The sequence below is a fragment of the Salmo salar genome, chromosome ssa02, assembly GCF_905237065.1.
Source record: "Salmo salar chromosome ssa02, Ssal_v3.1, whole genome shotgun sequence".
NCBI classification, from domain to species: Eukaryota; Metazoa; Chordata; class Actinopteri; order Salmoniformes; family Salmonidae; genus Salmo; species Salmo salar.
Genome location: NC_059443.1, coordinates 42,613,787 through 42,641,651, shown reverse-complemented (window position 1 = coordinate 42,641,651; position 27,865 = coordinate 42,613,787). Strand labels below are relative to the sequence as shown.

General features: G+C 47.4%; 1 protein-coding gene across 2 annotated transcripts in view; it reads right to left on the bottom strand.

The window, feature by feature from the left end:
- Nucleotides 1-1,622: 1,622 nt before the first annotated feature.
- The window catches only part of LOC106583507 (teashirt homolog 1), a 37,650-nt gene continuing 11,407 nt past the window's right edge, over nt 1,623-27,865 (bottom strand). For both annotated transcript variants that reach the window (XM_014167782.2, XM_014167773.2), the window contains exon 3: nt 1,623-6,402. In XM_014167782.2, the coding sequence (XP_014023257.2) occupies nt 2,921-6,402 (3,482 nt within the window). In that variant the 3' untranslated portion in view covers nt 1,623-2,920. The remainder of the gene's footprint in view (nt 6,403-27,865) is intronic.

The window sequence follows — 27,865 nt, the reverse complement described above, 5'->3', positions numbered from 1 at the left end:
TTCACAATTCCTGACATTTAATCCTTGTAAAAATTCCCTGTCTTAGGTCAGTTAGGATCACCACTTTATTTTAAGAATGTGAAATGTCAGAATAATAGTAGAGAGAATGATTTATTTCAACTTTTATTTCTTTCATCACATTCCCAGTGGGTCAGAAGTTTACATACACTCAATTAGTATTTGGTAGCATTGCCTTTAAATTGTTTAACTTGGGTCAAACATTTCAGGTAGCCTTCCACAAGCTTCCCACAATAAGTTGGGTGAATTTTGGCCAATTCCTCCTGACAGACCTGGTGTAACTGACTCTGGTTTGTAGGCCTCTTTGCTCGCACACACTTTTTCAGTTTTTCCAACAAATTTTCTATGGGATTGAGGTCAGGGCTTTGTGATGGCCACTCCAATACCTTGACTTTGTTGTCCTTAAGCCATTTTGCCACAACTTTGGAAGTATGGTTGGGGTCATTGTCCATTTGGAAGACCCATTTGAAACCAAGCTTTAACTTCCTGACTGACGTCTTGAGACGCTGCTTCAATATATACACATAATTTTCCTCCCTCATGATGCTATCTATTTTGTGAAGTGCACCAGTCCCTCCTGCAGCAAAGCCCCCCCACAACATGATACTGCCACCCCCGTGCTTCACAGTTGGGATGGTGTTCTTCGGCTTGCAAGCCTCCCCCTTTTTCCTCCAAACATAACCATGGTCATTATGGCCAAACATTTCTATTTTTGTTTCATCAGACCAGAGGATGTCTTCAAAAAGTACAATATTTGTTCCCATGTGCAGTTGCAAACCGTAGTCTGGCTTTTTTATGGCGGTTTTGAAGCAGTGGCTTCTTCCATGCTGAGCGGCTTTTCAGGTTATGATGATATAGGACTCGTTTTACTGTGGATATAGATACTTTTGTACCTGTTTCCTCCAGCATCTTCACAAGGTCCTTTGCTGTTGTTCTGGGATGATTTGCACTTTTCGCACCAAAGTACGTTCATCTCTAGGAGACAGAACGCGTCTCCTTCCTGAGCGGTATGACGGCTGTGTGGTCCCATGGTGTTTGTACTTGCGTACTATTGTTTGTACTGATGAACGTGGTACCCCCAAGCGTTTGGAAATTGCTCCCAAGGATGAACCAGACTTGTGGAAGTCTACAATTTTTTTTCTGAGGTCTTGGCTGATTTCTTTTGATTTTCCCATGATGTCAAGCAAAGAGGCACTGAGTTTGAAGGTAAGCCTTGAAATACATCCACAGGTACACCTCCAATTGACTTAAATGATGTCAATTAGCCTATCAGAAGCTTCTAAAGCCATGACATCATTTTCTGGAATTTTCCAAGCTGTTTAAAGGCACAGTCAACTTAGTGTATGTAAACTTCTGACCCACTGGAATTGTGATTCAGTGAATTATAAGTGAAATAATCTGTCTGTAAACAATTGTTGGAAAAATTACTTATGTCATGCACAAAGTAGGTGTCCTAACCGACTTGCCAAAACTATAGTACGTTAAAAAGAAATTTGTGGAGTGGTTGAAAAATGACTTTTAATGACGCCAACCTAAGTGTACGTGAACTTCCGACTTCAACTGTATGTACTTCCATACAAAATGAACACACAATCACAAATGCATGACTGTTAACAAGAACTGCTTTGAGATTTATTTTACAATTGAGAAAAAACAAAATGAAACAAACTAATCGGTGCTAGAAATATTTTTTTTTTTTACAATATCATTGATAAAACATTGAAATGTATAGTCATTGTGCATCGCTTAATTCTTTTTCACACCATATCATGCATCAAATTGGATGCAAGTATAATTCAAATCATTTCTGTAAACCAAGCCAAAGAAGCTAAATTCTTATTTCTTAAAAAATGACATTTTTGTGGATCTACAGTATATATCTATATACACAATTTTTTTAAACATTATTTATTATTTTTTTTAATATAAAATGATGATATAAAAGTTAAAGAATGCACACACCTTTAAGAACAAAGAATGTTGAGCTATTGCAAATGGCAAGATATGTCTTATGGAGTATGACATTTCACTGCGAGTCATTTACATGTAAAGGACTGTTCTTTTTATGGTTGAATTCAAAGCGGTAAAATTTTAAAAGAGGAGTTGGTAACAAACCATATAATTGGAAAATTACTGTAAGTGATACTTCACATAAAAATGTTTTTTTTTTAGCAAACTTGCATACTGTACGGCCATTCATTTTCACTGACTGATATGTAACCGGAAGCAGCATTTCAATTACTCTGAATGTTTACATTATCTGTTTATTTTTGTAATACACTGACAGATTTCTGAGCAGGCCATTCATTATCAAAGATGTTGCAGTGTGACAAGAACTGAGAGAAGAAAATAATTTATCTTTCAAATTAAAACAGATTTTGACAAATGCAGAATATCTTAAAACATGTTCTCTTTACAAATAAAATCTTAAACGTCTATAAGGTGCTACTTCAGTCTTTCAAGGGGTTCTTCCATTCTTTTGGTGTGTACAATGAATGTTCACCTTCTTCATATCAAGTATTGTACAGTTTTCTTTTCCCCTTAATTCATTTTCACCACTTTAGTCACCATTGAAACAGTAGTCGTTTTTTTTGTCATGAAAAGATACAAAAAAACGTGTGTTTAACGTTGGTTCACTAAAATACATGCACAGATCAGACAAATAGCATATAAATACATTACAAAATAAGTGTTAAAAAAGCTTGGCAAAAAAAATCTAATAAGACATGGTCCAGTCAGGCAGTATCACAACAAAAAAATAAGACTGATTCTGGCAGCTCAGTTCGGCCCAGTGCAGTAACTGTGAACAATGTTATTTTAGTGCAATGAAATTCTGGTCAGTTACACAGCCGTCTTTCTGTCTGTTTTTATCTGTCTCTTCCCTCAGCTCCAGACCCCTCTACTACTTCTCCAGTTTCTCAAGAGCAGTGACGAACACCAGGTGATCTTCTGGTGACTTGCCATGGGTCTTGCTGAGGTGCAGTTTGACCGCGTGCTTGCTGACGAATGTCCGATTGCAAAGCCTGCACTGGTAAACTGAGCCAGTGTCATCGTCTGGTGCGGTCAGAGATGCCAGGGTGCTGCCAAAAGTCATTTTGTCTGTGATCACCTTGGAGGCAGCCTGCTGCTCCCGTAGGTGCTCATTGGACAGCTTGGACAGGTCCTTCAAGCTGAAGCCCAGGTGAGACTCCAGGTGGCCGATGTAGGCGGACGCAGTCCTGAACTGCGAGGCACAGTCACCGCAGAGGAACACAGGCTGGCAGGAGTCCATGTTCTTCAGGAACTTGGTCCCGCCAGTCCGCCGGAGCTGGTACTTGACGTTGGCCAGCCAGTGAGAGATGGTGGTCATGGAGAGGCCTGTGAACTTGCAGATGTGGACCCGCTCTTGGGGGCCAAGGTCCGTCATGGCGTAGCGGCCCTCCGGGGTCTCCCGCAGACTAGAGCAGAACTGAGCCTGGAGGATGAGGAGGTGCTGGGGGTTCCAGTTGGACTGCCGCCCTTTCCTCTTCTGGACCGGGGAGAGGTCATCCAGAGCATCCTCGAACGCACTGCCGTCTGCGTCTGACTTCTCTGAGATGGATGACGGGGTGGAGGACTTGGGTGTCAGCCTGCCTGTAAGGTTCTTCACCATGTCTGAGATGTCCATCAAAGCATTCTCTCTCAGAGGAGAAGAAATGTCAGACAGAGACAGGCTTGACATTATGGGTTTGTTACCATTTATGCTGCTGTTGCTGTTGATGACAGTGCTGCTGTTGCTGTTGTTGTTGTTGCTGTTGTTGTTGTTGCTGTTGCTGTTTTTGGACTTCCTCAGGTCCATAGGCTGGTCGTTGCTCTCGTACTGATAGTAGCAGTTGATGGGCTCGGGTTGCTTGGCTTGAGTCTGGTTGAAGGCCGGTTTCTCCATCATGCTGTTGCTGATCTTGTAGAGCATGGCCAGCGGGTCGCCCGCAGGGCTGACGGACTTGGAGGCCTTGCCCAGGTGGTTGTTCATGATTGACTGAAGTGCGCTGAGGGGGTTGATGAAAGGCCTCTCTGGTGAGTGATCAGTGATGATGCCCAAGCTGTTGGTGCCATTGGTGATGGGTGACGGGCGAGTCTCTGGGCCGTTCTTTGAATGGCTGTGGTGGTTGTCTACCAGGCTCTCTTTGGGCTCCTTTTTGCAGACCAGCTCTGACTCTACATTTCCAGGGCTGCTGTTCCTCACGAGGGGCTTCCCGACGGTGAGGTCATTGGGTGCTGAGTGGTGGTCCCTCTGCTCTTTCAGTACAGGAGACGGCGACTTGAGGGAGGATGGATGCCTGTGGCGGTCCAAGCTGACCATCTTCTCCTCTTTCTTCACAGCAGCAGCAACAGCTTTCCTTGTGACCTTCTCCACCAGCTCTTCCATGGCAGTAACATTGCTCCTGAGAGAGGGCGGAGATGCAGGGCTCCTAGGGGAGTGGATCACTGAGCCGGAGTCCTGGGTCACCAGCCCGCGGAGCCCGCTGTTGAACACCGGCTGGATCTGCACACTCTGGACCGAGGAGTGCAGTGCTGCATGCTTCATGTGGCCCTGGAGCTGGTAAGCAGCGTGGATGCTGGGGTAGCCACCACCCCACTGAGGCGTGCCCGTCTGGGCCTTGCTGATGGCACTGGACACAGTGTTCTCCAGGGACTTGAGGATGTCCAAACCTCCTTTAGGAGCCTCCTCCAGGTCCTCCTCTGTCAGATACTTATACGACCCAGCGTTCACCTCAGTCTTCTCACCTGGCTCTTCCTTCTCCTCTTTGATCTTTTTCTCCCTGGGTTCGCTCGCCTCCATCCTCTCGTCTCCCGGTTCTCTCTTTTCGTCAGAGCCGCAGGAGAGTGCAGGGGAGACAGGCTGAGATTTGACACTGGGGATGGGAAGCCTGTTGGTGGTGGGTGGCAGAGGGATGGATTGGATCTTCTCCTCCACCACTGGGTCAAACACTAGCTGCTTGCCCTTTTTTGAGGCAGAGTTGGTGACCTTGAGGAAGTGGCCCGTGACCATCATGTGGGCAGTCAGCTGCTGCAGTGTATCGTGGGAGCTCCCGCACTCCATGCACTTCAGGATCTGAGCCTTGCGAGCCTCGAACTGCCAAGTGTAGCTGGCACCGTTCTGATAGCCGTAGCGGTTGTTGGGTGTGACATAGGGGTTTGTCGTGGACTTGGGGTCTTTCCCAATGTCCCCTTGGGGCATGTGGCCACCGCTACCATGTACAGAGTCTGGGGAGCATGGGGATACCAGGGCGTCCTGGAGGGCTCTTTTTTTGGCAGAGGGCATCAGTTTAGTGGCCAGGGCTGGCACCGGTTCTTTGAGAGGCACTTTCTGGTAATGCTTGGTCTTGATCATGTGGACGCTCAGGTCCTGCAGAGACTCGAAGGAGTGGCCGCAGTACATGCACTTGAGCACCTTCTGAGCGTCCTCTTTGCCCTCCATCTCCATCAGGGAGCGCTTGCGGGGCTTGGACCAGCGCTTGCCCCGCTCTTCCTCCTTGTCCTTGTTGTCGTCACGGTAGTGGCCCGACTCGTTCATGTGGACCGTGAGCCCCACCAGCGTGTCGTAGGCGCCGCTGCAGTCTTTGCACCGGAACTTGCTGGCGCCGGTGAAGACTGAGCCGTAGAGCTTGTTGTTCTGGCGGTAGAGCTGCACCGTGCTGAACAGGCTGGGCTCAGGCAGCAGTTGGTAAGGGGTATGCTGGAGGGTCTTAGCCAAGGCTGCCTGGTGCCAGTCATAGGCCACAGCCCCACCGTTACAAGCACCACCACCGCCACTGCTGGTGCCACTGTTGCTACTGATGGAGTTAGCCGCGGTGCCGTTAGAGCTGCCACTGCTTGTGTGGTGGTTGGCGGTGGCGGTACTTCTTCTCCCATTGTGGTGGTGGCTGCTAGCATTGCTGTTCTCACTATTGTTGTTGTTGTGTGTGGTGGTAGTGGTGGGGCTGGTGGCGGTGGGGATGGGGATGGGGATGGCGCCAGCAGTAGCCGGCGTGGCTTTCATGATGTCCATGGCAATGCTGGACCAGGAGGCATCTGAGATCAGGTTTGCATAGACAGCTTTCATCTGAGCCAGGCTGTCCCTCAGGGAGAGGCCATTGTTCAGTCCAGAGGGGAGGGGGGCTTCCTCCCTCTCATGGCCATCCCTGGAGGAGGTGCTCTTGAAGTCTGTGAGCCGGTCGCTGGCATCGCTGAGCGGGGAGCCATAACCAGCGTCTGGGTTGGTGCCGTTGCTGAGTGGAGAAGCCCGGTAGCTGGGCGGCTGCCCTCCATCCTCTTCCTCGTTGCAAAGGTACGCAGTGTCCTCCCCGTTCAGTGACAGCCCGTCATCCTGCAGGTGTTCCTCATCGACTGCTCCTGCCTTATACTCGTCCTCTGGTGAGTAAGCTGGAAGAGAGAGCGGTAGAGAAAAGGGGAAAAGGAGGTCAACAAAGTGAAATAAAAGATTTACAATGCACTAACACAACCACTGACAAAACCTAGTGATGAATAATCTGTGGCAGGAAATATGGGCTTTTATCTGTGTGTGTGTGTGTGTGTGTGTGTGTGTGTGTGTGTGTGTGTGTGTGTGTGTGTGTGTGCGTGTGTGCGTGTGCGTGTGTGCATGTCTTTGAGTGTCTGTGGTGAAGAAATCTAGTTTCATAGAGAAAAAAGACACTAAAGTGTTGACATTTTCTTTCTTTACTCCCTATTTCATTGCCCATGCCTCCTGTTCCCTAGGATATCGCTAACTGCGTGGCCTTGTTAGCCAGCTGCTTGACTCTCCTCCTTTCCTTCTCCCTCATGCCTTATCTCTACACCCAATCATTCACACACACACACACACACACACACACACACACACACACACACACACACACACACACACACACACACACACACACACACACACACGCATTTCACTTTATTTAGTCATTCACATGGTGAGCTTACGCAACCAATCAGGAGGGAGGGAAACAAAACACTCATTCTGGGATGTTGCAGAATCTCCTTCACCCACACTCATGTGCCAAAGGCCACTCTCACTGAGTTAACAAATACAACTCTATTAAATACCAGACAGTACTGTCAAGTCACCTCTACAATGTCAAATAGGGGAGTGACACCCCTTGACTGTCTCTGTTATGTTTGACAGCGTTATTGAGAGGCGGACGTGGGTATGGGTCATACTATACATGGCGTTCTGTATTATTTGCCTTGACACATACAGCATGTAAACAACTTATCGTCAAAAACACAGGGGATGAAACTAAAGAATTCACAGGGTAGACAACATAACGTAACAGGTACGAGAGAGAGAGAGAGAGAGAGAGAGAGAGAGAGAGAGAGAGAGAGAGAGCAAGGGAGAGAGAGTAAGGGCAAGAATATGGGAAAATATTGTGAGGGTGTCTGCGAGCAAGTAGAATGTCGGGGGGGGACAGAGTAAAAAGAGGTGGAGAGAGGGAGCGAGAGACGGAGCAAGGGAGGGAGACAGGAAAGACGGCCCCCTCAGTTCTCCCTTTATCTCCTTCCTCCATGGTGAGATGTGTGTCCCAGATGCCAGCATCAGTCTCTCCTGATGAAACAGATGTGCTGTCAGCTTCAAACAGCACGCTAACCTGTCATATCATAATCTAAGTGGACATAATACCTGCTATATGTACACTGGCACCATTTACTGCTGCCTGAGAGGAGACGGGAGGGAAAAAAGGCTAGCAACTGCATACGGAAGTGTGTGTGTGTGTGTGCACATGCGTGTGTTTGCGTGTGTGTGTGTGCCTGCATTGGTGTGTGCCATTCGCATGTTCTCATACATGTACGCTTTAACACGGTAGCTTTCGACATAAAGGCCCTAACGTTGTCTATGGGTTTGTATTTTCTGTCTATGACTGATAGGCCCTTCTCTCCAAAACGAGCCACATACTGTATTCTCCTCATTCTCTTGATTCCTGACAGGATCTGGAGGGAAACGAGCGCAGCACAGGAGAACCTGGCTGTGTTTCAATCCCACTGACAGACAGAAGCTGAGACAGTTCCTAAAACTCTGAAAATCCCTAACACAGCAGATTAGCATTAGCTGTATACTGTACAAACTCTAACTGTAAGACATGTCCCCGTTATTATGCCAGCCTTCCCCTCACCAACAGCCAACCTGTGCTTGAAAAGAAAGAGGACTATGAAATCATACAGTAAAATGGCTATTCAGTCGTCACTAGCCTCTGATCAGTTCCAGTGAACTCATGTGAATTACCCATGTGAATAACTGTCCACATCATCGGTGCCAAAAACTGCATTTTGGCAGCCCCACAAATCTACGGAATGAAAGGGTGAATGGAACGGAAGAAAAATATCTGTGAGTGAATGACAAAATACAGACAGGGAGGGGAGGGGCAGGAAATGGTGAACGACAGGACGTGAAGGAAACCCTTTGACGATAGCTGTCAATCAATGCTTATCCCCTCATGTTGTCATGGAAACAACATAGAGAGCCTGCAGACAAAATAACGACCTAAAACATCTGTAAAATCACAGGTTGGAAAGTGGAAGGCTTCAGAAACCATGAATATGGGATCTCATGATGAAACCCATCAAAAAATTAGGCCTAGGAAGAGAATTGCGAAACATAATATCTATAGATTTTGATGCTGTGATTAAATTGCAAGCAGATGACAACACCCCCCCCCCCAAAAAAAATAAATAAACAAAAATAGGACAGCTTTATCAGTTCAGCCATTCATGAAACCCGATCGAACACAACGACTCAAAATCCTGGTGACCGAATCCCGCCTCCTCAATGTGTCCTACACCTAAACGCACATATGAGGGGAGACGGGCGTGAGGGGAGGGGTTGGGCGTGCCGTCTCCGGTGGTTTAGCTTGCCGAGCGGGTGATGGCTGTGAGCGGGGCCATCTGCACGGGCGTAAAGGCGCCTGTCACTTCTGCTCCGGGACGCCTCGCCGTCAAGGGGACAGGTGGTGGCGCGGCCAGGATGTGTCCGAGGCCTGTGCTGTCACAAACGGCCGGGATCAAGCCACGCCATGTCACCCCCAACACACACACGAAACGTCACGCCATTTCTGGGCACCACACACGTACACATAATAAACATCATCAACATCACGGAGGATCTACATTGTTTTGAAAAAAAGTGGTTAGTGGACAGTCCATCTATATTACGCGCAACAAACTCCACTATCAGTAACATGCCTACTGCACGTCTGTGGACATGTAACAGGGAAGCCTTAACTGTTACCAAACAAAGTAAACCCTAGTTTCGTCTCACGTTAGGGGGTTTCCAGATGTGTGTAGTCTTGTCGGAGAGTAGACGGACAGACAGACAGAGCGACAGAGACAGAGAGACACGGGTTTAGACGGTGTTATGATTAATGAGTCTAGGATGACTGTGTTCCTTTTCACTCTGTACTGTCTCAACATAATGCTAGGGCTGGAGGTGACACACACACACACACACACTAGTCTGTTTCATTTAATTTGGGGAATGATGACAAATGAAATGTAATCACATGCACATCAGCGTTTTAGCAGAGAGTAGCTCGGCGTCATATCACTTCTTCTCAAACTTTGGCATCTCGGTCTGGCCTTTCCATTTTGTGTTTTTGTTGTCTTTCCGAATTCTGCTAGTTGTTAAATCAATAAATCTCTCTGTCAGGCTGGCGGTGCCTCACCATTTGGCCGCAGTCAAACCCAAACAAAACAGATAAGAACAGCAGAAAGGTGATGAAACGAGAGAGGGAGAGAGAGGGAGGGAGAGAACGGGGAATGAGACCAGTCAGTTACTCCGCCATCCGATCCCATTTCCCGTCCCCAACACCCCTCCTATTTCCTTACACACATCTCTCTATTTATCTGATGTGATTTTGGGAAGAGGGGTGCAATCACCGCAGTCATTTGCGCCACTAATGTCCAATCCCGGCCCCCTTCACTCATGCGATTTAGGCTGGTGTTGGAGTGGGCTAGTGGGGGTATGGGGAGCTGGGAGGGAGGTGGGGGCCAGGGCCATTTATCCCACGCTCTAATGGGAAACTGGCAGTCTTATTCCTTCCCCTACATTCTGTTTGTCACCACACTCCTCCATTACAGTCCTCTCAGCCCTGATGGCTTTGGACAGGAGCTGATCAAAAAGCCATCGCTTGACCTACGCTCCATGGCAGCCCGGCGAGACGACTCGCGCCAGCCAGAGAGAGAGAGGGATGAGATAGAGAAGAGGGGGGGGGGGGGGGTAGTATGAGTGTATGTGAAGGGGATGAGGAGGACGGGTGGGGGGGTGATAGCTCCTCGGACCAGGACAAGAGGGGAGGGGGTTGTAAATAAAATGACATTATTATTTATTCTGTCCCATCATGTAGATAACCCAATTATGGTAATGTCTGCTGCCGGTCCGCCGTGTCAGAGAGAGGGAGAGCAGACAGAGAGCATGCTGGGTTGTGGGTTCCTCTGGAGCGGCTAACGTGAGAGAGCAGTGGTCTGCCTGCATGTCGGTCTGCCCACCGAGGCCCTGCCCTCCCTCCCCTGACAGTACACACTTAGAAAAAAGGGTTCCAAATGGGTTCTTTGGCTGTCCCCATAGGAGAACCCTTTTTGGTTCAAGGTAGAACTATTTTGGGTTCCGTGTAGAATTTTCTGGGGAAAGGGTTCCATATGGAAGCCAATATGTTTTTTATTTTTTTTATTTCACCTTTATTTAACCAGGTAGGCTAGTTGAGAACAAGTTCTCATTTACAACTGCGACCTGGCCAAGATAAAGCAAAGCAGTGTGACACAAACAACAACACAGAGATGGAATAAACAAACATACAGTCAATAACACAATATATATATCTTTTTTTAAAGTCTATGTACAGTGTGTGCAAATGAGGTAAGATAAGGAAGGTAAGGCAATAAATAGGTCATAGTGGCGAAATAACTACAATTTAGCCATTTAAACACTGGAGTGATAGATGTGCAGAAGATGAATGTGCAAGTAGAGATACTGGGGTGCAAAGGAGCAAAAACATGAATAACAGTATGGGGATGAGGTAGTTGGATGGGCTATTTACAGATGGGCTATGTACAGGTGCAGTGATCTGTGAGCTGCTCTGACAGCTGGTGCTTAAAGTTAGTGAGGGAGATATGAGTCTCCAGCTTCAGTGATTTTTGCAATTCGTTCCAGTCATTGGCAGCAGAGAACTGGAAGGAAAGGCGGCCAAAGGAGGAATTGGCTTTGGGGGTTACCAGTGAAATATACCTGCTGGAGCGCATGCTACGAGTGGGTGCTGCTATGGTGACCAGTGAGCTGAGATAAGGCGGGGCTTTACCTAGCAAAGACTTATAGATGACCTGGAGCCAGTGGGTTTGGCGACGAATATGAAGCGAGGGCCAGCCAACGAGAGCATACAGGTCACAGTGGTGGGTAGTATATGGGGCTTTGGTGACAAAACGGATGGCACTGTGATAGACTGTGATAGACTGCTGAGTAGAATGTTGGAGGCTATTTTGTAAACGACACTGCCGAAGTCAAGGATCGGTAGGATAGTCAGTTTTATGAGGGTATGTTTGGCAGCACGAGTGAAGGATGCTTTGTTGCGAAATAGAAAGCCAGTCTGAGTCTGGAAGGAGAGTTTACAGTCTAACCAGACACCTAGGTATTTGAAGTTGTCCACATATTCTAAGTCAGAACCGTCCAGAGTAGTGATTCTGGGCGGGCAGGCAGGTCCGGGCAGCGATCGGTTGAAAAGCATGCATTTAGTTTTACTTGCATTTAAGAGCAGTTGGAGGCCACGGAAGGAGAGTTGTATGGCATTGAAGCTCGTCTGGAGGTTAGTTAACACAGAAGGGCCAGAAGTATACAGAATGGTGTCGTCTGCGTAGAGGTGGATCAGAGAATCACCAGCAGCAAGAGCAACATCGTTGATGTATACAGAGAAAAGAGTCGGCCCGAGAATTGAACCCTGTGGCACCCCCGTAGAGACTGACAGAGGTCCGGACAACAGGCCCTCCGATTTGACACACTGAAATCTATCTGAGAAGTAGTTGGTGAACCAGGCGAGGCAGTCATTTGTGAAACCAAGGCTGTTGAGTCTGCCGATAACAATGTGGTGATTGACAGAGTCGAAAGCCTTGGCCAGCTAGATGAATACAGCTGCACAGTACTGTCTCTTATCAATGGCGGTTATGATATAGTTTAGGACCTTGAGCGTGGCTGAGGGGCACCTATGACCAGCTCGGAAACCAGATTGCATAGATGAGAAGGTACGGTGGGATTCGAAATGGTCGGTGATCTGTTTGTTAACTTGGCTTTCGAAGACCTTAGAAAGGCAGGGTAGAATAGATATAGGTCTGTAGCAGTTTGGGTCTAGAGTGTCTCCCCCTTTGAAGAGGGGGATGACCGCAGCAGCTTTCCAATCTTTGGGGATCTCAGACGATACAAAAGAGAGGTTGAACAGGCTAGTAATAGGGGTTGCAACAATTTCAGCTGCTCATTTTAGAAAGAGAGGGTCCAGATTGTCTAGCCCTGCTGATTTGTAGGAGTCCAGATTTTGCGATCTTTCAGAGCATCAGCTATCTGGATTTGGGTAAAGGAGAAATGGGGGAGGCCTGGGCAAGTTGCTGTGGGGGGTGCAGGGCTGTTGACCAGGGTAGGGGTGGCCAGGTGGAAAGCATGGCCAGCCGTAGAAAAATTCTTCTTGAAATTCTCAATTATTGTGGATTTATCGGTGGTGACAGTGTTTCCTAGCGTCAGTGCAGTGGGCAGCTGGGAGGAGGTGCTCTTATTTTCCATGGACTTTACAGTGTCCCAGAACATTTTGGAGTTTGTGCTGCAGGATGAACATTTCTGTTTGAAAAAGCTAGCCTTTGCTTTCCTAACTGCCTGTGTATATTGGTTCCTAACTTCCCTGAAAAGTTGCATATCGCGAGGGCTATTCGAAGCTAATGCCGTACGCCACAGGATGTTTTTGTGCTGGTCAAGGGCAGTCAGGTCTGGAGTGAACCAAGGGCTATATCTATTCCTGGTTCTACGTTTTTTGAATGGAGCATGCTTATTTAAGATTGTGAGGAACTCACTTTTAAAGAATAACCAGGCATCTTCTACTGACGGAATGAGGTCAATATCCTTCCAGGATACCCGGGCCAGGTCGATTAGAAAGGCCTGCTCGCTGAAGTGTTTTAGGGAGCGTTTGACTGTGATAGGGTTCTAGGGTTCTACATGGAACCAAAAGGGTTCTTCCTGGAACCAAAAAGGTTCTTCAAAGGGTTCTCCTATGGGGACTGCCGAATAACCGTTTTAGGTTCTAGATAACACCTTTTTTTCTAAGATTGTAGGCACAACAGTGGGCCAGCATTTGGGCCTGGCACCCTCCACTCTGGGCCTGGCACCCTCCACTCTGGGCCTGGCACCCTCCATGATACAGTGGGTTGCATACAGGACCGTATAGAGTAGGCTACATGTAGATGTGTACGAAAGAACGGATATCTGCTGTAAGTGTCTGGAGTTTAGCACCACTGGAGGGACCATCTTACCTAAAAACTTAAGACGTAAAAAGTATTTGTAAAATACAGAGAAATCAAAAGATGTACGATAATGATCAATTTCTGCAAATCGTTATTTGTTTCCCTTGCATCGTCTTCCTAAGTCCTAATATCTAGTGGAGATGTGCGTGATATAGGTTCTCCTAAAATAATTCCCCTCTACTGCCACCCACACCTCTTTCCACCTCCTCCTCCTCCTCCTTTCCTTTCCCTCCCCTGCTTTTCGCTCTCTCTCTCTCTCGTCCTCCACACTGGTCCAACCCCCGACGTCAGCCCCTCCCGAGTATCAGAATAGAGCATATGGCCAAGCACCTACAGAGCCTTAAATAACTGCTGCGCCATTCCACCTCACCATACCGATTCATCTCCACTCATTTGAGGAAACTGCCAGCCGGAGCAGAGTGGAGCGGTGGCCGCACACACTATTCCTGTAGACAGAGCCGGAGCGTGTGTGTGTGTGTGTAGACATGTTTAACAATACTTGTGGGGACCAGAAGAACAGTAAACAAACCAACATTTGACCAACTGGGGACATTTTGCCAGTCCCCACAAGGAAAAAGGCTATTTCTAAGGGATTTAGGGTTGGGTTAGAATTAGGGTCTTCTGCATTTAATCCAACCCCTCTGAATCAGAGAGATGCGGAGAGCAGTTGTTCGAATTAGGGTTAGGGGTTAAAGGTTAGGTTTAAGGTTAAGGTTAGGGGTTAATGAAAATAGGATTTTGAATGGGTATCAATTATGTGTCCCCACAAGGTTGGGGGTAGAACGCTGATGTATACACAACTCGCAAGGCATAGTTACAGTTGCTGTAATGTGGCCTCATAACCTTGAACATTTTTGTCATCTTAAGTGTTAGCCAAGGGTGAAGAGTGAGGCGATGAAGTCATGTCAACAGAATTCCTTCCAGATTGCTCTATTCCCTTCTGTGTTCATACAGTAGTCCCTCAGCTTAGTGACTTCACTACGACACAAAATCCCATTATTATTTGTGAGATTCAAATGTGAGATTATATGATGGGAAACACACACTGGACACTGCAGTGTTGTATGGTAACAGCTCCTAGCATGACACATCTAGAGAACATAGAGAGGAAAAGTACTGCCTGGCAGACAGGTAGTACTGTTCTGTGTGTACGTTTGGACATGTTGAATGAGAGGGAGGGGAGGTGTGAGGTGTACATGTACAGTATGTGTGTGTAGATACAAGATGTGTGTGTGTGTGCGCGCGTGTGTGTGTGGGTGCGCATTAATAGACCTGGCTCTATAAATAAAACAGAAGCACCACACACACACGCATATGCACACGCACCCGCGCACACACACAGAGACATCATTTCTGCACCACGTATTCTTGTACACTAACCCATAACCCCACATATTTACTTATCAACATGATTGTTGGTTCTCCTGTCTGATTGTTAAGAGGGGGATGTGAAAACGAGCGGCTGTTTTCAGAGGGTGTTGAATGAACGCACTTGGTGGAGTACAGCTGGATTGAACGTGCTGTGTGATCAATAGAGTCGACCAGCAGGGATCGATCGCAGTTCATCTCACTTTTTTATTTTCATTCTCACCCACACACACACTGAGCATGTTACTAGCTGGTTAGGAGAGGGACAAAATAGGTTCACGCACGTATAGGCGTGCATGTAAACACACCCACACACATACGGACACACACAGTCCGAGGTTCAATAAAACAATATGGAATGTATTTATTGGGCATATCAGCTCACCCCCGTCGTCTCCTCTGCATAACAAGCCCTGTATAATTAAACCATAAATTTCAACACGTCCGTTTAATTACCAGAGACAATGTCGGGAGGCAGGAGAGTAAACAAGCGCCTTTGAAGTGAGGAGTTAAAATCCGCTCCAACACAGATGCTGTTCATTTAGGTGGGATGTTGTTTTATATGAAGATGTAATGTTCAAAAGAATGCGTATGTGTGTGTATGTGTGTGTGTGTATGTGTGGGTGTGTGTGTGTTTTGTATTTTTTTGGTACTTCTCCAGGAATGCTTAGAAAGTAGTAGGCTTGTGAGGTAGTGGGTACAGGTACTAGGGGTGTGGGTGTGTGTGCGTGTGTGCCCGTACATGCCCGATGTGTGTGTGTGTGTGTGTGTGTGTTGATTACACGGCAGTGTATGCATTATGTGTGTGTGTTCCCTGAACAAACACAATGGGCTGAGGGTATAATAATTGATTGAGGGCCACCTCCTTGTCCAGGGTGACCGTGACAGCGGACGACAGGGGGACAGACACGACAGTGGCTGGGACGGTCGAGTGGACGCTTCAGGTCAATGTCAACACACACTCGTCGCTTCCAGCAGCTTAGCTAATTACACAACAGCCCTTAAGGCCACTTACAATAGGTTAGCTAATTAACAAACAGCTGATTACAAATTAACAGAGAGGTGTTCTTAATCTCCCACCCAAACAACGTGATGACAAACACTAACCGCTTGTAATTAGTTCTGGGTAAAGGGAGGGGTGGAGAGGGCAGGTGTGTGTGTGTGTGTGTGTGTGTGTGTGTGTGTGTGTGTGTGTGTGTGTGTGTGTGTGTGTGTGTGTGTGTGTGTGTGTGTGTGTGTGTGTGTGTGTGCTGTTTTAGTAAAGGGACCGCATCTATGTGTCAGACTAACAACAACACTGTCACAATGTAGTTGCCACTTTGTGAAAAGTTCAACGGTCCAGCCACAGTTAACTCAGTCTCTGTACCTTCCTATTAGCATAGTGAGAGTCATCAAAATAATATAGGGGTTGAGGGCTAACACAACTCACAGGCCCAGACGGCCATAAGGCTCCGAGTCGCACCTGCCAACAGTTATAAAATCCTTTCTCTCTACCTCCACCCTAATTTTCACGGCCCCTAAAACATCCACTCTCTCGCAAGGCCCCAAACGTCCATCTGCCCATATAAATCCCTTTCTAAAACGTATCCCCCCACCAACACACACACACACACACACACACACACACACACACACACACACACACACACACACACACACACACACACACACACACACACACACACACACACGTCACCTGTACCTTTTAAGCCGCCGTCCCCCCGTCCCTCCCTCCCCCTCAAACACTTCCCTTGAATTCCACCTGCCCCCTTTCAACATCAATACCCCTTCCTCTCTCCTTCCTTCCCTCTCTCTCGCTATAAAGGCACCTGTGACTTTAAATCTCTGTGTCAGGCCCTGCCCAGGCCCGACAATCCAGCAAGCCCAACTTCACCTGAGCACCCACACCCACCCCTCCTCCCCTCCACCTCGACAAGACAACAGTGCAGCGTAGAAAACGGCCCGGCCAGCCGCAGCTGTCTCCATCGCCTAGCAACGGCGAGCCTGATAGATGACCCCAACGATGGATAATTACCGTAAATCACAAGAGCTCAGACACTAAGGGGGAGAGCAGGGGAGAGAGGGAGAGAGAGAGAGAAAAAATACAAAAGAGAGAGAGCAAAATAGAGGGTGAGAGAGATTGAGCAGTGGAGAGAGAGAGAGAGAGAGAGAGAGAGAGAGAGAGATCAAAAATAAAGGAGGGGTGGAACTGGTCATGCATACACTAATGCACCTTGATGAGCTCAGATTCTCTCCCCCCCCCTCCATCCTTGACTCAAACACACACACAAAAACACAGGAACACACAAACGCACAGGCAGGAACACAGAGGCAGCAGCCTTGTCGCTGTAATCCGACACCCCATTCCCCGCCTCCCTGCAGAGGCGCTTGTCTGTCAGAGATTCACCTCTTTACACAGAGGCGCCAATCAAAGGCCAGACAGAGCAGCCCAAAACATTGAGAAGGCCGGGGAGAGCAGACCGGTCCAAAAGCCAGAGGGGAGGGGGTGCACTGCACTGTACAGCATACCAGTATAAAACAAAGCCACACACTTGGATTGAGGAGGAATGGTGACAAAAAGTCCAAAACAAGTTTAAATAACCTAAAGATTTCATGTAGAACTGTCCAAAGCACAGTTTACTCAATAGCAAAGGTTCAGCCTTTTTCTACTAGTCTTACAAACTGTCCCTTCTCTCTCCCTCCTACTTCACTCCTCCCTCCATCTCCACTCCTCTCCCTCCCTCTCTTCCTCTCTCCCACTGCCTACACACCTCCCTTCCTCTCCTCTCCTCTCCTCCCTCCCTTTCCCCCCCTCCCCGTTCCAGATGTTTGATCTGGTTCTGCGTGTGATAGATTGACAGGTAATGGGGGAAGTTGAAGGGGCGATGGAGGCAGGAGCAGGTGTTCAGCACAGTCTTTCTGGCCGGCGTGAAGCTGCCTTGTCCTTCACTACATCTACACCGCCTTTCTCACTCTCTTTCTCTCTCCCCATGGCTCAATCTCTCTCTCTCTCTTGTTCTCTCCCCCCTCTCTTTCGGTCTCTGTTTGAGAGGTGTAATCCGTCAGCATAGTGAAAGGGTTGGACATGTAGGCCTACTGTCGTTCATGGGGAAACACATGTGCAGTGGGGTGGGGGGGGGTGGGGGGGAATAACACAATAAGAGCTCAGAGTCCCAGCCACAAAACTACTGTGTAACTGTGTGACACTGAGCACTACTGAGCAAAAGAGGTTATTACTGAGTAACTCGTGCAATTTCATGTCACGTGTACATCGCAAACTGCAATTATTACAGGAGGAGGGGGAGAGAAGAGAGTGAAGACCAAAGGGAAAGAAAAATGAAGAGGAGTGTGATGAGTAGGGAGAGAGAGAGAGAGAGAGAGAGAGAGAGAGAGAGAGAGAGAAGGAGGGGGGGATGCAGGCCATAAATCAAAAGTGTGGTGACGGTAAATAACTGCGGCGAGGCTGTAACTACCTGCCATCATGTGACCCCAGGAGAGCGTTCAGCGCGAGGGAAACAGGGGTCTCGCTGATAAATCCCCTCCAATTTTTACTGCATAACATTAAAGGACATGTCACCGTCGCAAATCACTTCGGCTCTGCTTTGGAGATGGAAGTAGGGAGTTCAAAACAGGCTCTATTTGCATGCTGGAGCTCCAACATTCCGGAGGAGTGGATATCGGATAAGAAAATCCCTCACTGACTGGGGTGTATTAACTTGAAAGTACAAACACTTAAAGACATGCTCCAGAATTTTGGCGAGTAGTAAATATTTTTTAAACCTCCTGCTTTGGCCTGGATCTCTCAATGCGTAGTCCATGCAGTACATGCATAATCTATGAGCAGAATTACTGTCTTACCTCAATTAGCCATGAAATCCCTAGTTTGAAAGTGAGTATTCACTGGAAGCTGTACAGGGCCATTTCCCATACATTTTCCCCCATGTGGACCAGCCCCCTAGCAATTCGAGTTCCAGCCAATGAGCTTCAGCCCCTCGCCCTTTGAGCGACAGCTAGCAAGATGCACAGACAGCAGAGTGAGAGAGCAATGACGTGTTGCACATATCTGCACATATTGTACGTGACATAGTAGACAACTTTTGGGGGGGGACACTTTTGACTGGTGAGTGCTACTTTCAGAACTACTGGCTAAAAAGTACACAAAAGTACCTGAGAAACTCTTTAAACCAGAGATTATAATCATTAGGTAAATGTGTTGGACCTCAGTTTAATCACTCAACTTGCTGGCGGCGTTCGTATTTTTAAAGAAAGGGGAGGACACAGGCAATAGAGAAATCCTACCGTTTGAATCCCACTGTAACAGCATTGTAACATTCAAATTCAGCACTTGTTCATAAAGCATCAGCTGGAAGCCGACGGACTGAAACAGGGAGGGGCCACCTTGACCTTTCCAATAAGGAAGGCTCATTTTCACTTTCTGTTGCAAAACGATGTCTGTTGAGTGCTCTAATGAACAGGGCCCTGCTAATGCAAATTCTCTATCTCTTCCAGTTCTACCTTGTCCAAGTCTGTGTCCCAAATGGCACTATATTCCCTACACAGTGCACTGCTTTATAGGGAATAGGGTGCCATTTCGGACGCAGACCATTGCTACCTGACTTCGCCTGAACTGACTCACAGGAAAACTTGATAACAACATCAGTCTGTATTTATTTCCTTATTGCCCATCATATAAGACTTGCACAAGTTAACAGTATCCCCGACAGAAAGGTACAGAGGTTCAAACTGGTCACTCCTCGGCAGTTATCTAGAAACAAACAATCACTTTGAAACACACATGCTTTCTGTTATTTGATAACTCGCTCTTTCGCTCGCTCGCTCGCACACACACACACACACACCACACACACTTTTCAAGCAGTGTGCCGGGCATCTGCTGTCACACGACCTGTCTCAGTGAACTAAGCAGAGACAGACACTGTCAACTTAGAGTGCCTCAAATGCCCACCTAAGAACAGGCGAGGTAGGAATCAAGGCTGTCTCCCTGTATAATTTGAGCTAATCCGCAATAGGAGATAGTCAAGTTTATGGCATATCTGTCTGACAGCGTCAGTCACCGGCAGCTTTTAATCTCATATTTGGACCTGTTTCCATCGCGCGCTGACGACAAAAGCAGCCGCACAAAGTGTGATTACCTTGCCTATTTTTACATTTCTGCATGACTTCTGATAATGGCGAGGATTTGAAACAGAAGAAAGAATACACTTAGATTCCCTTCTTAGTGAAGGAAAGCAGGTAAGTTATGGCAGGCGACTGGCTATAGGAGAGGAGTGAAAAAGGGAATGTTTCAAATGTGAGCTATACACTGAGTGGACAAAACATTAGGACCACCTTTCTAATATTGAGCTGCACCCCCTTTTGCCCTCAAAACAGCCTCAATTCGTCGGGGCATGGGCTCTACAAGGTGTTGAAAGTGTTCCACAGGGATGCTGGCCCATGTTGACTCCAATGCTTCCCACAGTTGTGTTAAGTTGACTGGAAGTCCTTTTGGGTGGTGGACCATTCTTGATACACACGGGAAACTATTGAGCGTGAAAAAACTCAGCAGCGTGCAGTTTTTGACACACACAAACCGGTGCGTTCAAAGGCACTTAAATATTTTTGTCTTGCCAATTCACCCTCTGAATGGCACACACACAATCCGTCTCAAGGCTTTAAAAATACTTCTTTAACTGGCTCCTCCCCTTCATCTACACTGATTGAAGTGGACGTAACAAGTGACATCAATAAGGAATCATAACTTTCACCTGGGTTCGCCAGGTTCACAATTTCATGGAAAGAGCAGGTGTTCCCATTGTTTTGTACTCAAAAAGTGGAGGTTAACACAGACACACTAACACACACACACACACACACACACACACACACACACACACACACACACACACACACACACACACACACACACACACACACACACACACACACACACACTCCCGTGCACAAGAGCAAACAAACACACTCGTACACATGCACACACACACTTCCTATTCAGTGCCAAGGTTTACACCCTGTGGTGTTTGTCCTGCACTGTTGGCCACATGACCACATGCATTTGAATGTCGGTTGGAGTGCATCCCTCCTCTTCATCCAGAGAGAAGACAAGAACCATAAAAGACGACACACACAATGAAGGCTTTTACCCGAGAGGGGCTTAGAGGGGGGGGGGGGGGGTGCAACTCTGGCAGGGTAGGTACTTTCAGGGAACAAGGCAGAAAACCAACCTAGGCACAACAAGAAAATACCTCTTAAAAACATTTGGGAGTGGGGTAAAGTTAACTCCGTAAAAATAGTTGAGTTGCTTGATTTAGTTGATAAGTCTCTTTCTCTCGGTCTCCCCCACAGAGAGTGGTTTTGGTTTGGCTCTTCCATAGAGGAGTGACCTGGGAGAGAGGAAACAGACAAAGGAAAAAGGGGAGACAGCACACGGATCCTAATGAAGCCATAAATCAAACGTCCGGTGAGAAAAGACTCCGAAGGAGGATCACATCGCTGGGGATCAATGGAGGCACATCTAAAGGAGGAGACAACAACAGCCCGCGAACACACACACACACACACACACACACACACACACACACACACACACACACACACACACACACACACAGCTAGAAGGACACAAACAAGCGCATGCAAGTACACACAGGCTGAACAACAGCCTCATAAACACACTCATATACACCCTTGAACATACACACACATACTCTCTCACAAAGGCGCAGAGTAACTGAGACACGCGCTTGTCTTCAATCTATTAAACTTCCTCGCACATTGTCCCCCCCTACCCCCCAGGAGAGCTCCGAGTTACACCTCCACGCTCAATCCCTCTCGTCTAAATAATACCGGCCGTGATAAATGGCGCCATAACTCTGATATCCACAATCAATCTCTGCTTTAAAGACACATCCATCTTCAGTAATTCTGATGGGGGTGGGGTGTGGGGGGGGGTCCAGGGGAGTGTGAGAGGTGTGGAGGGGAGGGGGGAGCCGAGGGAAGAAGTGACTGTTTTCCTGACCTCCTGGCGGGGGACTAGGGTGGGGGACGGGGGGACCCGGTGGAGGCGGGCCACTGAGTGATGTCTGTCAGCTCACATCTGGCTGGGAAAATAAACTAGGCTTATGAAGACAAATGAAAAGGGCTGTTCCCGCCGACACCGCCGAGACACGGCGAGAGAGAGAGAGCGGGAGAGAGAGAGGAGACAAAGAAGCAGAGAGAGAGAGACTGAATAAAAAAGGGAGCGAGGGGGAGAGAAGCAAAGCAGCCATTAACGTAGTCACGCTGCAAAGACGCAGAGCTCACTTAGTCAAAACCTTGTCCTTCTCCCTTCTCTCTCTCTCTCTCTTCTTTTTCCTCTCTTGCTATCAGTCGTTGAGTGGCACGCCAGGAACATTCTAGATGGCAATATGGCCACAGTATGAGGAAGACAAAAGACAAGACACTGTCTCCTTCTTTTCATCCTCAGTGGTTGTGCAGTGTACAAGTAGGGAGGGGGTTGGGGGGGGGCTGGGAATTAACTAGGGCTGGGAATTGCCAGGGACCTCGCGGTACAATATTATCACGATACCTAGGTGCCAATATGAATTCAGGTTGGAGTCATTAAAACTAGTTTTTCAACCACTCCATAAATTTCTTGTTAACAAACTACAGTTTTGGCAAGTCGGTTAGGACATCTACTTTGTGCATGACACAAGTAATTTTTCCAACAATTGTTTTCAGACAGATTATTTCACTTATAATTTACTGTATAACAATTCCAGTGGGTCAGAAGTTTACATACACTAAGTTGACTGTGCCTTTAAACAGCTTGGAAAATTCCAGAAAATTATGTCATGGCTTTAAAAGCTTCTGATAGGCTACTTGACATCATTTGAGTCAATTGGAGGTGTACCTGTGGATGTATTTCAAAGCCTACCTTCAAACTCAGTACCTCTTTGCTTGACATCATGGGAAAATCAAAAGAAATCAGCCAAGACCTCAGAAAATAAATTGTAGACCTCCACAAGTCTGGTTCATCCTTGGGAGCAATTTCCAAACGCCTGAAGGTACCATAAACACCGTGGGACCACGCAGCCGTCATACCGCTTAGGAAGGAGACACATTCTGTCTCCTAGAGATGAACATACTTTGGTGTGAAAAGTGCAAATCAATCCAGACTACGGTTTGCAACTGAACATGGGGACAAAGATTGTACTTTTTGGAGAAATGTCCTCTGGTCTAATGAAACAAAAATAGAACTGTTTGGCCATAATGACCATCGTTATGTTTGGAGGAAAAAGAGGGATGCTTGCAAGCCGAAGAACACCATCCCAACTGTGAAGCACGGGGGTGGCAGCATCATGTTGTGGGGGTGCTTTGCTGCAGGAGGGACTGGTGCAATTCACAAAATAGATGGCATCATGAGGGAGGAAAATTATGTGGATATATTAAAGCATCATCTCAAGACATCAGTCAGGAAGTTCAAGCTTGGTCGCAAATGGGTCTTCCAAATGGACAATGACCCCAAGCATACTTCCAAAGTTGTGGCAAAATGGCCTAAGGACAGCAAAGTTAAGGTATTGGAGTGGCCATCACAAAGCCCTGACCTCAATCCCATAGAAAATTTGTGGGCAGAACTGAAAAAGCGTTTGTGAGCAAGGAGGCCTACAAACCTGACTCAATTACACCAGCTCTGTCAGGAGGAATGGGCCAAAATTCACCCAAATTATTGTGGGAAGCTAGTGGAAGGCTACACAAAACGTTTGACCCAAGTTAAACAATTTAAAAGCAATGCTACCAAATACTAATTGAGTGTATGTAAACTTCTGACCCACTGGGAATGTAATGAAAGAAATAAAAGCTGAAATAAATCATTCTCTCTACTATTATTCTGACATTTCACATTCTTAAAATAAAGTGGTGTAAAATAGACTGACTTAAGACAGGGAATTTTTACTAGGATTAAATGTCAGGAATTGTGAAAAACTGAGTTTAAATGTATTTGGCTAAGATGTATGTAAACTTCCGACTTCAACTGTATGTATAGCGATTCTCACAGTTGTATATGTACTGCGATTCGATAATTAGATTTGATTGCAACTGGATGTTCCAAACATATTGCTCACATATGTCTGCTGCAGAGGAACAAGAGAGAGCCATGAGAAAGTTCTGATCGGTCATTGAAATAAAAGATGGAGAACAAGCTATGAAGGACAAAATGATGGCGTTTCAGTGCAGGTACAGCCAACTAGTGCAGAAATAATATTGCGATATTGTCAAAACGATAAGCTACGATATATTGTCAAAAATAATCTCCCGATATATAACTGTATCGATTATTTCGCCCCATCACTAGAGTGAACTATCTCTGACCTGTCGGCGGGGTCGTCACTCAGCCATGTTCCCCCTTAATGATGAACCACGTCTTTTATCAGATGGACAAAAGCAAACGAAAACTCTCCCCTCCCACCATTTCTTCTTCGTTCTATCTAGCTGCCCCCCTCCCTCTCTCTATTATTTTCTCCCTCTCTCTGTCTGTCTTGTCTGTTAGCCACCTAATGCTGCCCTGGGTCTGAACTTAATTATTAAACAGAGACGTCCACACAGCCTTTTTATCTGCTCTGCTCTCCTCCATCCTCCTCCAGCACCAGATAATATTATGCACCTACCACCCAGCCGCTGCTTCTGCTGCTGCTCCAGTCGAAATATCTTCCACTTTCTTACCACAAAAATTAAAAGGTACACAAGTTACATTTACTCAAAGTCATAAGGTGGGCGACCTGAGGTTTTTATCGAGCTTGGCCGCGGTGTGAGAGCAAACACTTCAATAAATCATAAACTAGGCTTTCGGATTATTTCGGAGGGTTTACAGATTAGAAAAGGGCACTATCAAAACTCTGAAAATTACATAAAACGAGTGTGAGAACTTGGAAGATGTGGAACAGTCGCCGGTTGAAAGGCATTTACGTCCGTTCACGCGATCTCCAAGAGTTTGTCACATAATTGGCCTAGCATATGCTTCCTGTCGCCATACACTTCTATGGCATCACTCACAACAGAGGGTTGTGACTCAACAAGGCCAGACGTAGTACTAGCCCTACTGTAAACACTATCTGCTGTAGCTTAAGTTGCACTAACAATGCTGTGATATAGTGCAGCGTTTTGACAGGGGCCCTCCCACACACCCCAATCTATCTCTACGATAGAGGAAATGAGAGAGAGCGAGAGAGAGAGAGAGGAGAGAGAGCAGACACCTAAGCCTTGTCTGGTGCTCCGTGTCCCTACTTCCCTGCCACGCCAAGGTGAGTTTGTTTATTGATTCTGGAGGCGTCTGGTGATGTGGTGTTCTAACCCTGTTGGCGTGGCCGGTGGGGGTAGGGGGGGGAGGGAGTGTGTGAGGTGTTTGGTAGTGCTGCTAACTCCAAGGACCTCACTGGGGGAGCCTGGGTAGGAGATAATCACTCTGTTAAACAACTCCGGCAACAGCAGGTAACGAGTGACGCACACAAACACGCACACAGACGTAAACACACGGACACACACAAACACGAACGTAAACACACACACACACACACACACGGACATAAACAAACACACGCACGGACGCACACAAACATGGACGTAAACACACACGCACGGGCGCACACACAAACCCTTGTTGTAGACCATAGCAAGAGACAAAAAACACAAAGGTAACATAAGTAGCTACTAGTATGTTAGTGACTACAGTGAAGAATGATGTGGGAGGAAGGGGGGCAGGCAGGGCCAAACCATGCTTAGCACTAGTAACAATACCCCGGAGGAGTTACAGTGAGCCACACACAAACACACCACAGCTGAGTACAGGCAGGGCCCCTGTGTGTGTGTGTGTGTGTGTGTGTGTGTGTGTGTGTGTGTGTGTGTGTGTGTGTGTGTGTGTGTGTGTGTGTGTGTGTGTGTGTGTGTGTGTGTGTGTGTGTGTGTTGGGAAGACAGAAAACGTTACTGGGCCTTATTTTGGCACCAGGCAAAGCGAGGAGAGCGAAGGGGTGAGGAAAGAGAGAAAACGGCGGGGGCGGAGTGGAGACGTAGAGGGGGGGGGGGTTGAGCGTTGGAATGAACTCTCTCAGGCTTTGTGGTGCACGTTTCCCAAGGCCCCGGCCTGGCCCCTTTGATAAATGACACATGTCATTCTGTCAGCCCGTGACACTGCAGCTGGGAGGCCCTGTGATGTATAGCTCTGCTGAAAAAGGAAATCAGCTTTTTTCCCTCCTCTCTCTCTCTCTCTCTCTCTCTCTCTCTCTCTACACCTCTCTGTTGTCCTGGGCAGAGTGCATGTTCTTTTTTTATGAGGATTTAGGTTTTCTTTAGCCCAGTAAGCCCCCCCCACCTCGCTCTTCTCCCTTCTCTCTTTCCCTGACACAGGCATGCTCAGAGACAGCTAGGCTGTGGCCTGGTTTGGTTCTCACTCACACAATGACACAGCTTCAAATGACGTACTAATCTAGTAACTCGAGGAAGGACACTGCAACGTCTGAGGTAAATCGAAGATTTATCACAGTGGGGAAGTAAACAAAGTATGAACATAGCGGGGGCCTTAGCACATTCCGGTTATTCAGGATGACTGTCTCCCTACTAGGTCATCTGTCATCCATCCGTCTATGAAAAGGACAATGCAGTAATAAACATGATCCCACAGAATGAATATACACTGCATGAACCAACGAATAGCTCTGTGTATCTGTTTGACTATCAGACTCCAAAGTAGCTTGGCGGAACAAATGAGAGAGAAATCGAGCACAGCCAATAAAGAGCTCCGCGAGACACGGCCGACCCCCCCCCCCTTCCTGTCAGATTAGCCTATCGCAGCTCCCCACTGACCCTTCGACTGCGCACGCCGCCCACACAGCAGCATGTGAGGCAACTCTCACGCTCTCCCTCCCTCCCTCTCTATCTCACCCTCTCTAACGGCTGACCTGTTATCAGTTCTCTGGAGGTTTGACAGCCAACAAACCCCATAGTGTGAATCAGCTGTGACAGAGGAAACGTTTGAGTGTCACCTCTCAATCGTCATACGACCAAAAGCCAGTCCCGAAAATCAAAGAGGCCTTCAACAAAGTGGGTGGGAATAAGGACCAGTAGTTCAGTACATATCATCCAACCATGTGGTCGACTGGGGAAAAAAAGGACAGCCAGATACTGCAGAGGGATCACTTGATATCATTCCTGAACGATGAGGGAGAGTGAGAAGCGACTGATACGAGATCAGTTCGGGTCCGTCAGAAATCTCAGGAATGAGGAATAGGAGAGGACCAGATACAGGCACCAACACAGGGTATTCATCAACACGGATTCCACACATTATTGGTCCACTGAACGACTACAACATTAAAAGAGTTCACAATGTGTTGCTATGGGGACCAGCTACTTTGACTGAGGGAGGGAGGGAGAGAGAGAGAAGAGAGACAAGAGATAGTTAAAGCACAGAGAGAGAGAGAGAGAGAAAGAGAGAGAGAGAGAGAGAGAACACAGAGCTAGAGAGAGCAAACAAAAACAAGAGTGTCTAGTGAGAGGGCCTGGGCAGCCACCTGGGGGTCGTGACCCACGGATGACCCCGTCAGATGTGCACACTGGCTGGGTGCTAGCAGGGAGAGGGGCGGGAAAACAAGGAATCATTAGGGCTGAGTGATGAGCCCCTTGCCATGTTTGACCTCCTCCTTCAGTGACTGCATGGCTACAACGCTCCACCACAAGACCGACACTGCATTCACACACAGAGGGCCTTCACACACACACAGGCGCGTGCACGCACACAGAGAGCGAGAGAGACAGACACACACACATAGAGGGAGAGCGAGAAACAAACTGCCTAAGCACACATAAAACACACAGACACAATTCCTGAGGAACCCGCTACTGAGACTGACCCCACACACCCGTCGCAGCCCTGCTAACAGCATAGCATGCCTGTGTGACCCGCTGCATATTGGCTGTTTTTCATGAGGCATCACCACTGACCG